The sequence below is a fragment of the Phascolarctos cinereus genome, unplaced genomic scaffold (genome assembly GCF_003287225.1).
Source record: "Phascolarctos cinereus isolate Bilbo 61053 unplaced genomic scaffold, phaCin_HiC Scaffold_4;HRSCAF=312, whole genome shotgun sequence".
Lineage (NCBI taxonomy): Eukaryota > Metazoa > Chordata > Mammalia > Diprotodontia > Phascolarctidae > Phascolarctos > Phascolarctos cinereus.
Window position 1 is genome coordinate 490,969,580 of NW_027555847.1, and position 16,474 is coordinate 490,986,053.

At 40.8% G+C, this 16,474-nt stretch overlaps 1 protein-coding gene across 1 annotated transcript in view; it reads left to right on the plus strand.

Annotated features, from left to right (window-relative positions):
- The first annotated feature begins 8,889 nt into the window (after positions 1 to 8,889).
- Positions 8,890 to 16,474, plus strand: part of GAREM1 (GRB2 associated regulator of MAPK1 subtype 1) — a 211,104-nt gene continuing 203,519 nt past the window's right edge. Inside the window, exon 1 of the mRNA XM_020992562.2 lies at positions 8,890 to 9,709. Coding sequence (XP_020848221.1) covers positions 9,589 to 9,709 — 121 coding nt within the window. The 5' untranslated portion in view covers positions 8,890 to 9,588. The remainder of the gene's footprint in view (positions 9,710 to 16,474) is intronic.

The window sequence follows — 16,474 nt, forward strand, 5'->3', positions numbered from 1 at the left end:
ATGACTACCACCTCAATTCCATTTAATCACTTAACATCAATTAACCTTTACAGAGGGATATTTAGTTCAAAGATAGCAAAAGCAAAGGAATAGACTTTTCTTGAATACCTCGAGGACATAATCTCTCCTATAATACTTCTAGGAGTAGGCTCATTATTTTGCTCTGTTCTTATAGAGCTCTGTTCCCACCAAGATCATGTCCAGGTGCCACATTTTGGCCAGGTGAGTCCTTCCACTGGGCTAGAGTCCCAATCCAGATCACACCATTATCCTTGGGGAATTGATGTTGTGCTACTATATTACATGAAATGGAGAATTTGATGAATATAGAAAAAATATTAGAAGATATATGAATCAATGCAAAGTGAAGTAAATAGAACGAGGGAAATAATACACATAACTACAACAACATAAATGGAAGATGAGTAACAATAAAATATTTAAATTGAATGTTGGGAAATTATAATGACCAAGCTTAACCCCCAAGAAGAGTTAGGGGAAGGCATGTCTCCTTCTTTTTGTTTTTGCAGAAATTTGGAGCTATGGATAAGGAACAATGCATATAATGTCATTTTTTTGAATGGTTAATGATATGATTAGTTTTGCGGAACTATATTTTTTCTTCTTCATTCTTTGTTATAAGGCATAGCTCTTTAGGGGAGGTAAAAAGCTAGGAACATACTGGGAAATGTAAAGCTATGTAAGTTATGTAGATATGAATATCAATAAAATTTTACTTAATCAATTTTTTGTTTTGTTTTAGTGGAGTCAAATACAATCATTTAATCATGCAGTCAAACATGGAGCCCTTAATTGTCTTCTATTTGTCAGGTATTCTACTAGGTTACAAAGACCAAAAAAGTGAAGCAATCTCTTTCCTCAAGGAACTTACGTATTAAGAGATGAAGACAGTATGACTATATATACCTGACACAGAAGATAGAAGATAATCCTAGGTAGAGGGCTGAAGGGTAGTAGATACATTAGCAGCTGAAGAGACCAGGAAAGGCCTTATATAGATGATGGCTTGAGCAGAATCTTGAAGGAAAGAGCTTGTGATGGGGAAAGAATTCATTATGGGCATGGAAGACAGCCATTACAAAGGCAAGCATATAAAGATGGAGGTTCATGTTTAAGGAAGAGCAAGAAGATCAGCCATACAACTAGATATCCCTTTTTGTGGAATCAACTAGAATAGTAACCCTTCTGTTTGGCCAGCAGTAAGATAGCTTTGATTGCATTACATTTGTATTTTTTTTTCCATGCTGACTAAACTTCAGTGAAGGTGAACAACTATTTTCTAAAAGCTTTGAGATTGAGGGTTGGGAAGAAGGAACAGTGATATCCCCTAAGTGAAGTGGGGGCAACATATGACTCTGTCTTTCTAATAGGAAACCCAGGAAATTATTGAGAAGGAACTGTGACAAAAGGGAAAGTGATTGTCCAGGGGCAATTGGTTTGGAGAGCTGCCATGTAAGACTTAAGAGACATGATGGAATGCAGGGGTTCCTTGGGGTACTGGATTCTCATGACAATTGTCTGAGTCAGGATCAGAAGGAATAGATTTTATCTCCACTCTATGATGAGGAAATTAAGGTTCAATAATGCCAGGGGATACAAGGAGCTTGTTGAGAAGGTATAAGAATATCTGGTAAATTACTATATATCTAACTGAAATTGATTGATCTCTTTATTGTATTTATTTTATGGGAAGATTCATGGCACACTCAGGAATTTATTTCCTTTTATATTGAATTAGGGGTATAGGGGGCAGATAGGTGGTGAAGTGGATAGCGCACCTGCCCTGGAGTCAGGAAGACCTGAGTTCAAATGTGACCTCAGACCAAATACTTGACACTTACTAGCTATGTGACCCTGGGCAAGTCACTTAACCCCAATTATCTAAAAAGAAAAATAAAGGGTATAGGAAAGTTTTTTATGTGCATAGTAAACTCTATAATTCAATCTTTCTGTTGAGTAAGTTGTATGGGAAAGTTTATTGAAAACCAATGTGTAGGAGAATGGAAAAAGACTGAGGGTCCCTGGAAGCACACAGGATTGGACATCAGGATATAAGAGGTCTGAGGAGTTTGGATTAGTGGACCCTTGTAGTATCCAAAGATATTTCAGGGGTTGGACTAACTGCCTTCTAAGGTCCCTTTCAGACACAGCACTCCAGGGATATTTCCTTATTTGCCGTTCTGGTTCTGGAATCCAAGCTTTACTCATCATTTAAATAGCACTGTTTGCAAAACTCTTCATACTCCTTGCCTTGAAGTCTTATTTCAATAACTCAAGCCAGCAGAGAGTCCTGCCATCGAGTAAGATCAATGGTCTTTGTTTAAGCACATTTTCCACTTCCTTCTATGAATGTTTAGCAAAAACAAATGGTCATAACCTTCACCTGAAAATTTTTGTTGACTAAAAAAGCATCATCACCAGTGCTTGCAAATAAGACAAAAAGAGAAGTGGAAGTGTAATAATTTGCATGTTGCATGGTGGGGAAAATAATGAAGTATGCAGGCATGTTAAGTGCTTCTAAGCAAGCCCACTAAAAAGCAATGAGATGGTTCCAGGAAGTCTAAAAAAAGGGCTGGATGGTGCCCTAGGATTATAGAACTGAAAGTTGATTGTTTAACAACTAGTTCTCTGAAGAAAAATAAAAAGTACCATTGACACACTTTTAAGTTTCATCTGCATTATTAACATTTTCTGCATAGCTTCCGTAAATCCAGGAATCAACAATCAATTAAGCCCTGATTTATAACTTTTCTGATTGTCTCTGAGGTGTAAATACTCATACTAAAACTTTAACCATCAGTTCTCAACTGATCTCAAACAATTGAATATGTCTGTTGAAATTGGCTCCAGTACGCCTCCAGCTGGAAGGGACCTTAGAGATTATTTAGTCCAACTTCATTTTATAACAGGAAATTGAAGCCCACTTTGTGAAGTGACTGGCCTAAGGTCACACAATTGATAAGTAGCAGACTCTAGGTTCAAGTCTAGATCTTCTCACAGCAAATCAAATATGCTTTACCTCCCATTATACCATGTTGCCTTATAGCTCATCTTGTTTTATTTCAAGCATGGGTTATTGACTGAAAATTGGAAAAAAAAAAGTAAAACATTTTTGACTTTATTAATGTCCAGATCTATAATTTTGAGATGAAATCTGTAATTTTATTCAACAATATCATCTTATTGTTAAAAAATGGTTGGTTCAAAAATGTTTTGGTTGAAACTTGTGATTTTGTTGGTGGGCAACTTTTTGTATCGATGGTAATAAGCTACTCCTCTATAACTTACAGCTTTAGAGGGCTGCTTGAGTAACTGAAGGGTTAAGTGATTTACAAAGGGTCACACAATTAGAATGCAGCAGATGCTAGACTTCAGCTCAGTATATCCCAACACTAAGGATGGCTTCCCCTTGTCACTATCCTGGGTTTCACTCTCTAAAACTGTTAGTACATAAAAATCAGGTGATCACCAATGACAGTTCCTAAGCTCTAGAACTGGAAGAATCCTTGGAGACTATTTGGCTCAATCTATTTGTTTTACAGATGAGGAAACAGGCCAACAGAGGTTAAGAGGCTTGCTTAAAGTCGGCTAGATGGCTCAGTGGATAGAGTGCTGAGCTCAGAGTTAGGAAGACCTGAGTTCAAATGTGACTTCAGGCTGCCCTGGGCAGGTCACTTATTTTCTGTTTGCCTTAATTCACCAGAGAAGAAAATGGCAAACCACACCAGTATCTTTGCTAAGAAAACCTCACTGACAGTATGGTCCACAGGATTAGGAGGAGTCAGACATGACCAAACAACAAGACTGTAATTAAGGTAGGTAGTAAGGATAAGGCACAGAATATTTATTTTTATTTATTTTTTAATAAATAAAAGATACTTTATTTCTCCTTTATAACATTAAACTTCCCACACAAATGAAGCATCTCCCCACTTTGTTGACAACAAATTCTGAGTCCACAGTTGTATACTACAGATCTTTTTGTCTCCAAAACTGTCCAGGTCTCATGTGAAAGCTGTTACTTCATATACATTTTAGCAGTTTATATGAAAAAATTCTTTTCCTACTCAAATTATACTTCAAATCTAAATAACTGGAAAAACATCAGTTGCTCATGGGTAGGCTGAGCTAATATAATAAAAATGACAATTCTACCTAATCTAATTTACCTATTCAGTGCCATGCCAATCAAACTACAAAAAAATATTTTATAGAGTTAGAAAAAATAATAACAAGATTCATTTGGAAGAACAAAAGGTCCAGAATAGCAAGGGAACTAATGAAAAGAAATGCAGGGGAAGGTGGCCTAACAATTCCAGATCTTAAATTGTATTATAAAGCAGCAATCATCAATACTGCTTGGTATAAGCTAAGAAATAGAGTGGTGGATCAGTAGAATAGGTTAAATATGCAAGACACAGTAGTCAATGACCATAGTAATCTATTATTTGATAAACCCAAAGACCCCAGATTTTGGGATAAGAACCCACTCTTTGAAAAAGAATGCTGGGAAAACTGGAAAGGAGTATGGCAGAAACTAGGCATAGACCAAAATCTCATACCATATACCAAAATAAAGTCAAAATGGGTTCATGATTTAGATATAAAGGCTGATACTATAAGCAAACTGGGAGAGCAAGGAATAATTTACCTATCAGATCTATGGAGAACAGAAGAATTCATGACCAGACAAGAGATAGAGAACATTACAAAAAGCAAAATGGATAATTTTGATTACATTAAATTGAAAAGTTTTTGCACAAACAAAACCAATGCAACTAAAATTAGAAGGAAGGTAGAAAATTGGGAAAGAATTTTTACAACCAGTATCTCTGATAAGGGTCTCATTTCTAAATATATAGAGAATTAAGTCAAATTTATAAGAATACATGCCATTCCCCAATTGATAAATGTTCAAAGGATATGAACAGACAATTCTCAGACGAAGAAATTAAAGCCATCTATAGTCATATGAAAAAATGCTCTAAATCATTATTGATTAGAGAAATGCAAATCAAAACAATTATGAGGTACCACATCACCCCTATCAGACTTGCCACGATGACAAAACAGGAAAATGATAAATGTTGGAGAAGATGTGGGAAAATTGGAACACTAATGCATTGTTGGTGGAGTTGTGAAATGATTCAACCATTTTGGAGAACAATTTGGAACTATGGCGAAAGGGCTATAAAAATGTGCATGCCCTTTGACCCAGCAATAGCACTTCTAGGGCTATATCCCAAAGAGATCATACAAATGGGAAAAGGACCCACATGTACAAAAATATTCATAGCAGCTCTTTTTGTGGTGGCAAAGAATTGGAAATTGAGGGTATGCCCATCAATTGGGGAATGGCTGAGCAAGTTGTGGTATATGAATGTAATGGAATACTATTGTGCTATAAGAAAACCTGGAAAGACTTGTATGGTCTGATGCTGGGTGAAATGAACAGTACCACGAGAATGTTGTACCCAATAACAGCCACATTGTGCGATGACTAATATTGAGAAACTTAACCCTTCTCAGCAATACAAGGATCTAAGACATCTCCAGAGGTCTCATGATGGAAAATGCTATCCACATGCAAAGAAAAAACTATGAATGTTGAATTGCTATTTTTTTCCTCTTCTGTTGAGTTTTGTTTCCTCTTTCTTTGGTTCCTCCTATTGGTTTTAATTTTTACTTACAACACCACTAATGTGAAAATATGTTTAATAGGAATGTAAATGTACATCTTATATCAGAGTGTGTGCTGTCTTAGGGAGGGTGGTGGGGAGGAGGGGGGAGAAAAATTTTAAACTCAAAAACATATGGAAGTGATTATCCGATAAATCAAAACAAATTAATAAAATTTAAAAAATTAAAAAATTAAATAAAACAAATTACACATCAAAATATTCATCCATAATAGTAGTAACATCCTAAATTATTTAATAATCAACATATATTTCTTCCTTTGCACAAAAACAATTTTTTCTACTCTATTCATTATTATGAAAAGGGCTTTATTTTTTTTTGTTGTTGTTGTTCTTTCCCCTTTTTATTTTTAACTTCCGAAGCCTGCACTTTGCTCCTCATTCAGAATGCTGAAATGGGCAGGGGCAGGGTTGTCATTGTGAAGGTACAGGGTTCCCTCTGCTCCCAGGTGACCTGGAACAAGACTGAAAGCTTGGCTTCCATGCTCTTGAAGGTCCTTGGCAGTGATCCTCAGAAGATCTTGTGTGTGTGTGTGTGTGTGTGTGTGTGTGTACATGCGTACACATGTGTGTCTACTTTGGTTTTTTTTTTTGGTCTGGACCTGGAATTTCATCAAGGCTTTGTGTCCTATTGCAGATGAGCACTTCAGTGTGGGGCAATGAGAGAGAACTACAAAGCCAGCAGGGGTCAGAAGTATGAACCCTGACTCTAAGACCAGGCCACCGTCCTCTATTACCTGTGTTTTTAACCTAAGCCTTCTGATACTAGAGACAGTATAAAAGGAATTGGGGTGCATGGAGTGTATGGGGAGGACTAGCACCTCTACTGTGAGGGCTTGCTGAGCCCTTTTCAGGGCTGCTCATCCACCTTTCATGTCCACTAGTCATCTAACTCTCACTTGTGCCTCCAAGAAGCGGTAGCATGCACAGCAGCCACCCTCCAGTAAAACCCTCCAGTCAAACAGGCTAAACTAGGTTGAGGGTAACTGACAGGCCTCAAACCCATGGGTGAGTTAGGGGGCTGTCTACCCCAAGGATGTGAAGACCCTGCCCCCCACTCCTGGTGGAATGGGTGGGTGGATGAGAACAATTTTTTCCGAAGGCCAGGAAGGCACTGAAGCGGGTAGAGGTTGGTCAGATATCAAAGGGCACCAAGGTCAATCACTGCATTCCAGGCCCATCACCAGTTGTCCTGACTTTTGTCTTGCCACTGAACTTTGAAGACTCTGGAAGAGAAAGTGAGGTTGATAACTGTACAACTGCTTCACTTAAATCCAATTCACATACAAGTCAAGGCATTGCTCTGGTATATCATTGGTCCTCTTTGAAAACAAAGGACAACAGAAAGAATTCAGTTCAACTTAGAGTTCAAGTTCCCAAGTTACCAAGAATGAGTGATGCTAAATACACAGAACCCAACCTACCCTCAGTATTCAGTGAGGGTAGATAAAGAACTTAACCTCCCTGTCTCTGTTCTCAATTTACTCATCCGCAAAATGTGGGTAAACTATGTATTCAATACTGAATTCTCCTTTAGTTGATTGCCCCATCTTTGACTTCTTACTCCTTCAGTTCATTTGTCCCTAGCACGGTAAAACTAAACTCATCTGCCTTATGACATGTATAAGGCAATTGGCTCCTCTTGGCAATTTTTTCTAGTCTTGAGTCTTGACAATCATTTTAGATATGCTTTGCCTGTTTTCTGGAGAAAGCCTACCTCTTGAGCAGCTAGCATCTAGATTTAATGTGGACAAAAGGCAAGAGGTGAAAAATCAGATCTCTCTCCTTTACTCCACTGCCCAGCAGTGAGGGTGGAAGGTTTGGGGTGGGGATGAGGATGCTAAGAACTCCATGAAACTTCCCCTGATCTCATTTCTCCTCCTTTTTTTCCTCCTCTTCCCCTGGAGCTGCTTTCTACCCCCAACCCCCTTACATAGTGGTAAATGACCTCTTCTTAGATTTCTCACAACACTCTTTCTGGCCCTCTCCCTTGCCGGGGCTGCCTCATTAATTAATCAATTGACAAGCATTTATTAAGCCTAATGATATGCCAGGCATTATGTTAAGCATGACCTCAGTCTTCCAACATCTTACTCCCTTTCAAATCTCTACCATCTAGTGAACCTGGTCTCCTTGCTGTTTCTACAAAAAGTTACTCCATCACCTTACTAGGGCATTTTCACTGGCTGTCCCCCATGCCTGTAATTCTCTCCTTTCTCTTTTCTGTCTCCTGACTTCTCTAGTTTCCTTCTAGTCAGCCAAAATCCCACATGCAAGAAGCCTTTCCCATCCCCTCGAAGCTAGCACTTTTCTTCTGAGATTATCTCCAATTTAAGATGTGTATGTGTATACACACATACTGTATATGTGGATGTATTTACTTATATGTATAGATGGGCACATTAACACACTATATATGTTTACACAGTATACATGATATATGTGTGTGCATATGTATACATATATATGAATTACATAATTTGTACACGATTATTTGAATATTGTCTTCACCACTGGATTGTAAATTCCTCGTAAATTGTCTTTTTTCCCCTCTTCGTATCTCTAGCAATTAGTACAGTGTCTGGCACGTAGTAGGAGCCTAATAAATGCTTTGTTGACTTCCTCAAGGAGTTTACATTCTAATCACACTCTCCCTTGTATTTGTTTTGTCTCTTTTTAAACGCGTCTGCTGCGGTGGGATTGTAAACTTCTTGGGAGCATGATCTGTGTCGTTTCTATCTTTGCATCTCATTTGGAGCCCAGGACAGAACCTTGCACGTACTGAATATTTAGTAGACAGATGTTTCTTGCAGTGAATCGCATTGAAACTCAAGAGGATAGTTAGTAAGATCACTGCAAGTTCCAGGTTTTGCAAATAGACAAAATTCTATGACATAGTTTTGTGTTTAATTTGTAAGTTGCAGCTCTTGATTTCCACGGGCAAGTTGAAAGCTGCAATTCAACTTTCGCATTTCTCCAGTGCAGTCTGTAAAATACTGCTACACAGCCAAGGGTAGAAATCAAATCAGCTCTTTCCCTTCCAGGCTTGTGTGACTCCTGCAGGGAGCCGGAGTGGTCAGAGGGTGGAGCGAGAGCTAAAGACTTTGCACAGAGCGCCCATGTTAGTGTATCCCCGGGAAGGGAAAACCAGGAAAGCACCAGGGAAGGAGGAGAGAGTCAGATGGAGCCCGCCCGGAGCTCCAGCTCTGCTGCAGGGCGGGAGCAGTAGGAGGAGGAGGAGGAGGAGGAGAAGAAGGAGGAGGAAGAGGAGGAGGAGGCGGTGTTTTCGGGAGCTGCGCAGGCGTTGCTCGCACCTTGTTGATTAGTCAGTGCTGGGAGCGCTGCTATGGCGTTTCTCAGACCAGCGGCTCCTCCTCACACACTAGAAGCAGAGGGAAGGAGGAGAAAGAGGAGGAGGAGGAGAGCAGCGGGCAGCCGCCGCAGCTGCAATCGGGGGGCTGGAGGAGGAGGAGCAGGAATAGGAATAGTAGCAGCAAAACTATCACCACCGCCAGCCCCAGCAGCAACAGCAGGCACCGCCGCCACGGTTTCTTCTTAGTCCTCCTTCTCTGCAAGGGAACCCGGGGCGTCTCAGCCATGTCCCGCAGCTGCAGCTGCAACAGCAGCAGAAGCAGCCGCCGCCGCCGCAACAGCAGCGGCTGAGCCAGGAGCAAAGCTCTCTTCCCCCTCTCCAACCCCCAGTCCTGCTGCACCCAGGAATCTGGGAGACCTGTCGGTCCTCCCGCTTCAGCCCACCACCCCCACCGCACCCCACCCCCAGCAGCCCGAGGAGGCAGAGGAGAAGGAGGTGGTGGTGGTAGTGGACTGGAAAGGGAGGGGGGCGTGTGTGAAGAAGGAGGCAAGGAAGATGGACCCAGTCCCCTCGCAGGGCTACAGTCTGAAGGATGTGAAGTGGAGTTCGGGGGCCGTTCCGCTGGACTTGCTGGTCAGCACTTACCGGCTGCCCCAGATCGCCCGGCTGGACAGCGGTAAGTGAAGCCCTGGGGCCGGACCGCGGCTGTACCCGGCCCAGCCCCCGCTGCTGGCCCCCCGCACCCCTCTCCAGCTGCAGTGAATTGGGGGTGGGAGGGAGAGTGGGGAGTTTTTGCAAACCGCAGTCTACGTGTGTGTGTGTGTGTGTGTGTGTGTGTGTGTGTGTGTGTGTGTCTGTGTGTGTGTGTGTGTGTGTGTGTGTGTCTGTGTAGCCGAGGGTGGGACGGACTGGCCGGAGAGCAAAAGGGCGTCCAGACAGCCCGCATTGTAGTTGAGAGGGGAGCGACACTAACTAGTGCCCTGAACTTGGAGCCGCCTGTGCTGGAAGTCGTATCGTTTTCAGGGACACTTTAAAAAGGGACCCCCCAAAAAAAAGCCCCGAAGCAAAACTGGTTCATCCTTAGAGGGCTGATGGTCAAGAAATCAAATTGGCCCTCCCTATGTGTGCTCCAGTTATTGAAGCTGGGAAAACCCAAAGAGGTGCATATCTCAAACAACTTTCTAAAAGAAGTAATTTGCCAATTACAAGGAAGCATACAGCCCTAGGTGACATCTTTATTTGGGGTCAGCTTTTGGCAGGACTCAGTAGCAGGTTTAGATGGAAAGTCTCCTGAGTGGCCAATGAAATGAATCCAATATTTGGCATCCCTTTTAAAACATTTTATTGCTATATGTCCACAGTCTTTACCTGAATTGAAAGTACTTTGGGGCTGAATGTAGAAAACATTGAGTGCAGTAAATTATTAGCTCTGCTCATTTCCATCATGGGGAAGAAAAATAAAAATAAAAACTTAAACCACAAAAAATGTGTATGGAACTTGAGCCCCGAACTCGGAACTCCAGGTCATTCTTCGAAACAAGACTTGTTTGTTCTGCCTTTGTTAACATCTGCAAACAAGTAACAATTCACACCTTCCAGTAATGGTTTTCCTTTTAAGAGCTGGAGTGAATTGGAAGGTGTAAATTCAGATAAGCTTTTTGGTTCTTGTGTGTGATGTGTTTTCAGAGAAGCTGGACTGAATTTGAGAGGTTTATGCCTTTGTAGACTGCAGAGCCCGGCTGCTGTTGTTCTGAGGCCACCTGAAACACCTGAGGTTCAGGCAGCCAGGGTAATATTCTGGTCACTACATCAAGGCCACGTCAAAAGGAAGACCAAACAAAGCTATTTCATTTCAAGTCGGGGGGGCTTGGGTTGCTCCTCTTTGTTTTCAGGAGCAATAGGCGTACAAAGCTGTGTGTAACATGAGATTTATAAATCACCAAAGGAATTTTTATTCTCATTGTTCTTATCTCTGCCTCAGCCCTTGAGGTCAGCATGTGGGGAACAGTTTAAAAAGCAGGAAAGTTTCTGGGAGCTGGGGAAAGTCTTGGAACAGGATTCTTATTTGAACTATTAGACTTGAAAGGTAAATAATGTTGGATTTTTTTTTCTTAATAGTTCTTAGCTTAATAGTTCTTAGAGAGTATAGTTGTAGTCATGAGGGCAAGAACTACAGGTGCTTTGGTGAGACATTTCTTTCCAGAATTGGTGGGAAAAGACTAGAGCATAAATACACTATAGAAATTAATCCAATTTGATTCCCCCTTGAATACCACAGTGTGGTGTTTTGCAACCCTCTTGGCCCCATTTCTTGCTGTTCTGAGGTTCTTGTGAACTGATTTCTCTTTCAAAGGCAAAGGGCATTGAATTAGCTGGAGCGAAGTTCCCACAAAGACTTCAAGGTGGAATGAAATAAATTTACAGTTAGAAATCAGTCTGTGATCTACCTTATGTACCACTTTTCTTTCTTTACCTGCCATTGTAGATCTGAATCAGAAATTCACTCCTTTATGTTTCATTTTGCAGAAGTAAAGGGTAGAATTTATTTAGTTATGGATTTTTTTAAACATTCTTTTCTTCAAAATCACCCATTATTTTTCACTTGCACACCCTGGTCTTTGGAGGACAGTATTTGTGGATATCTGCTGTTATAATCATAACACTTGAAGCATCTGAAGCTGCCCCTGCCATGGCACTTGGGAAGATGCAAAGTTTGTTTATTCATGGGATTGTTCCTTGGTTACGGTGGTAGTACTGAATCATTTACTAATTAGGTTTCCCAATTTACTACCTCCCTTCTCCACCCAAACTTTCTTGCCCCCAAGCTTTACTGTACATAGTTGGTGTATTTCTTTCTATAAAGTTTAGGCCATTGTGATACATAAGTAATAAATTTTGGGTAGAACTTTAGATGAGTCAGTCAGTCTCAGTTCCAGCAAGCATTTATTAAGCACCTACTATGCTGTCATAGCCCTGGAGAAGGAAATGGCAAACCACCCTAGTATCTTTGCAGAAAAAAACCCCAAATGGGGTCACAAAGAATTGGACACTGCCACAAAATGACCAAACATGTTCCAGACACTGTGTTAGGCACTGAATAGATTTTTTAGGCATCTATCACAGCAATGTTGAGCATCTGTCTATTTATCAACTTAAGTAAACCTTTATTAAGCTCCTGAACAGGTACTGAGGGAGATGCAAAATTAGATAACACATGTTCATTGTCCTCATGGAGGACATAGTCTAGGGAGATAAAATACCATACAGATAGCTATAATAATATCACAGTTCCCATCCATCATTATGCAGAATTAATGAAACCTCACATTCCTGTGCATGTATTTAATAATTTCTAGCATATGCTTGTGTAAAGTAGGTCTCCTTGTCAGTTGTAGTTAACTTTCCTAATCATGTTTTTGTTTTGCTTTTTAAAAGAAGAGGAGAAGAGGTTGAGAAATGTGCCCTTGTTTGGCTCTTCACTGGTGGTCTTACATTGCTAGTGGCAAGGACCTAAACTCTTTAAGTAATCCTTGAAGAGAGTTGGATACCATACTACTTCTGATCTTGGGCAAAAGGCATGTTACTCTTCACCTACTGTTCTAAATAGCAACATCCAAACTTTCAAACTTGTTCATGGTGCTTGGAATCAAGAGAGTCTAATTTTTGTAAAAAAAACCAAAAAACAAAAAACATGTGCATGCAGTGAAATGCTTGCCTCATAACTTCTTAGACTACTGTCTGTCTTCAAAGATTTGTTGGGGAGCAGGGTGGGAGAACTTTAGCAAGTTGCAGAAAGGATGAGTTGGCAGTTTTTTGCTAGCATTTCTACACTGTGTCTAATGTATGGGTGCTACTTTTGAAGTTGTGGGCATGTCTGGATAAGAAAATTATGAAGGTATATGAAACATCCACTCACACTGCTTTGCCATTTTTTTTTAAACACAAGTTGCAGAATCCAAATGTCTGTTGTTTAGACTTTGCTAGGTGGTTGGATGGACAGTCTTTAGAATTGATCCATCAGTACCTGAGTCTTGGACAGTTTATGTGGATAGATGGTGAGCCAGACCCAAAATGAAATAGGAGGAGAGAGGGCTGGATTGCTTGCAGAAATACTCATGGTACTTTTTAATGAGCTTGAACTTCCTCGTGAAGCAAGGGCCCATCTTTTTGACCTTCTTAACATTCTTCCAAGCATGCTATATAGCTGTGGACCACAGAATACTCCAGTTTCTGAGGAAACAAAATTGCAAGTTACCCAAAAGGCAGAGTCCTTCAGCAGAAGTAGCATAATGGATTCTGTCAGGGAGATGTGTGACCTTAGAAGAAGGAGAGCTGATTGGTTGGTGAAGGCCAGTAGTAACTAATAGAAGGGCCCCCTTTTGATAGCCCTGCAATCTCAAGGGACTTGGAGCAAGAGTTCCTGGCATGGAGTTTGTGAACTTGCTTTAAAATTGTTTTGATAATTTTATAATTGTTTTTGAATATAATTGGTTTCCTTTGTAATCCTGTTTATTTTATGCATTTAAAAACATTGTGAGGAGTCCATAGAGGGAAGGGAATAAGCATTTGTATAATATCCACTATGTTCCAGGCACTGTGCTAAGCACTTTTACAAATATTATTTCACTGATCCTCACAACTCAAGTTAAGTGCTGTTATTTAGTTTTTACCGTTGAGGAAACTGAGGCAGACAGAGGTTAAGTGACTTCACACAACTATTAAGTCTCTGAGGCTAGATTCCCTGTGGATTTATTTTAGGCCCTCTACTCTTTCTGAATTCTTTTATTTCATTATATTTACTCCTGTGGTTTTAGTTATTACCTCTGTTTCTATTCAGAGGTTTCTCCAACCTGTTTCTCTCTTATTGTCCAGTTGTTTCAGTCATGTCTGACTCTGTGACCCCATTTGGGATTTTCTTGGCAAAGATACTGGGGTTGTTTGCCATTTCCTTCCCCAGCTCATTTTATAGATGAGGAAACTGAGGCAAACAGGGCTAAGTAACTTGCTCAGGGTTACACAGCTACTAAGTGTCTGAGGCCAGATTTGAACTCATGAAGATGACTCTTCCTGATTCCAAATTTCTTTTCTATTTCCCAAACTATCCTTAGAGCTGTCTTTGCTTTTGTAATTGTTTGCTGAATATAGCCCCTTGGATATCCTGTTAGCACCTTAGAATTAACCTTCCTGTACTGAACTTACCATCTATCTCTTAAAATTTACTCTTCTCCTAATTGATCCTCTAACTTCTCACTTTATGTTAATGCATCTCCCATTCTGCCTTTCACTCAGGCCCATGACTTGGGAGTCATTTTTTCCCCCTGTCTCTGTAACTCTGCTGTCAGTTGCCAAAATCCTTCTTCTCTTTTAATAGATGCCTAACTGGTCACCTTGCTTCTAGTCTGTCATCACTCTAACCCAGTCTATTCATTATTACTTTAACAATCTTCCTAAAACACGTCTCAAATTTTTTTCATTGCCTACTGAATAATATATAAATTCCTGATTGGGCATGTGAGGCCTTCCACAATCTGCCTTCAGCCCGGCCCTTCAGCCTTCTTTTATTATACACAAGCCACACAATTCCACAGCATCTCTGTCTAGGGCAGGCTGTACCTGAACAAGAAACATCTGCAAAATCCTGAACAAGTGGTCACGTATCCTTTCCTTGAAGACCTCCAGTAAGGAGAACACACATCTGCTCAGTTGACTTATTTTAACTTATTTTAATTTTCGGTTGATCAGTTAGGAAGGTTTTCTTTAACTTCAAACTCATTGCTTCTGATTGTGCCTTCTGAGGCCAGGCAGAACCAATCCGATCCCACTTCCACTTCCACCCAATCTACATTGCAACCAAACTGGATTACTCTTCTTTTTCTGTGCTTTGCTTACACCATCTCCCATACTTAGAATTGATTTACCATGCCATCCTATTTCCCCACATCACTTCCTTCAAGGTCTTATGCTACTTTTTTTTTTTTGGGGTGAGGCAGTTGAGGTTAAGTGACTTGCCCAGAGTCACACAGCTAGTGAATGTTATGTATTTGAGGCCGAATTTGAACTCAGGTCCTCCTGACTCCAGGGCTGACGCTCTATGCACTGCGCCACCTAGCAGTCCCCATGTTACTTCTTCATGAAGCTTATTATGGAGTGAGTGATCACACTCCTCAGATTCTGGCTCAGCGTTTTTTAATCCTTCTTTTGTGCTTCTATCTTGCTCTTTGTTATCATGGTTATTTATCTACTTGATTCCAATCTGCCCCATTAGATTATAGGTTCCCTGAGACCAGCCCAAGCTGTATCTATCATTGCATTCTCAGGGTCCAAGATGCTGGACCTTGCATGTGATTAGCACATAATAAATATTTGTTTATTTGGAAAGAGTACTGTATTTGGAGTCTAAGTTCTATTATACTACCTCTGTGACTTTGAGCAAGGTCACTTAACTCCTTTTACTTCAGTTTCCTGATTTTAATCTAAGGAAGGCGGACCAAATCATTTCTAATATTTCACAGTCTTATGGACTAATTCTGTATTACAGTGAAAGCCATAGATAAAGGTTCAGGACAAGAAGAGGAAAGGGGAGTTCAAGTTTCACCCCTCCCCTACTCCCTATTTTATATATGTCTCCCTAAAAATTAAGGACATGAGGAATTTGCAATTTTTATTTCTGGAGGGAACTCCCTACACTGCAACCTCAGGCCCTTTACATGAAAGGCTCTTTTTTTGTGCAGTGGGAGCTGTGCAGAAAGCTTGGTTTAAAGCAGAGGTCTCAAATATGTGGCCCTGCCTAGAGTATGCCTGAGCATAGACAGCTCTTGCTTTACATAAACTTGGATTATGCATATTCGGCAGTAATTAATTCTGAAAGGAATCCTCATTCCAAAAACACACCTATGTTAACTCTACTGTACAGTACTGTGTGATCTCTCTCTGCTCTGACACTCAACTCTGTGTTCCATGGTCTCCCATGCCCTCCCCACCAAAAAAAAAGATTTCTCTTGAACCTGTTAAGGTTTAGGCAAGGGGGCAGCTAGATGGCACAGTGGATAGCACTTTGGCCTTGGAGTCAGGAGGACCAGAGTTCAAATTTGGCTTCAGATACTTGACACGTATTAGCTGTGTGACCCTGGGCAAGTCACTTAACCCTGATTGCCTCACCAAAAAGCAAAAAAAAAAATAGGCAATATTAAAAAAAAAAAAACACCCTCCAAGTGAAAGCAGAAAACTAGGTCGCACACTGCTGTTGCTACCTTTGGGGGCTTGACTTGAGACCAGACAAGACCATTGCTGTATTGGTGGGTTGGGCTCCCTGTCTGCCCACCCTGGATACCACCTGTCTTATCCCAGCCCTGGTGTGTAGTCTGTCCTCTCCTGTCTAGGCCGTGGTGGGCTGGCCCAGGCCCCAGGTGTTCCAACTCCCTCTCTCTCTTCCCTGTGTCCC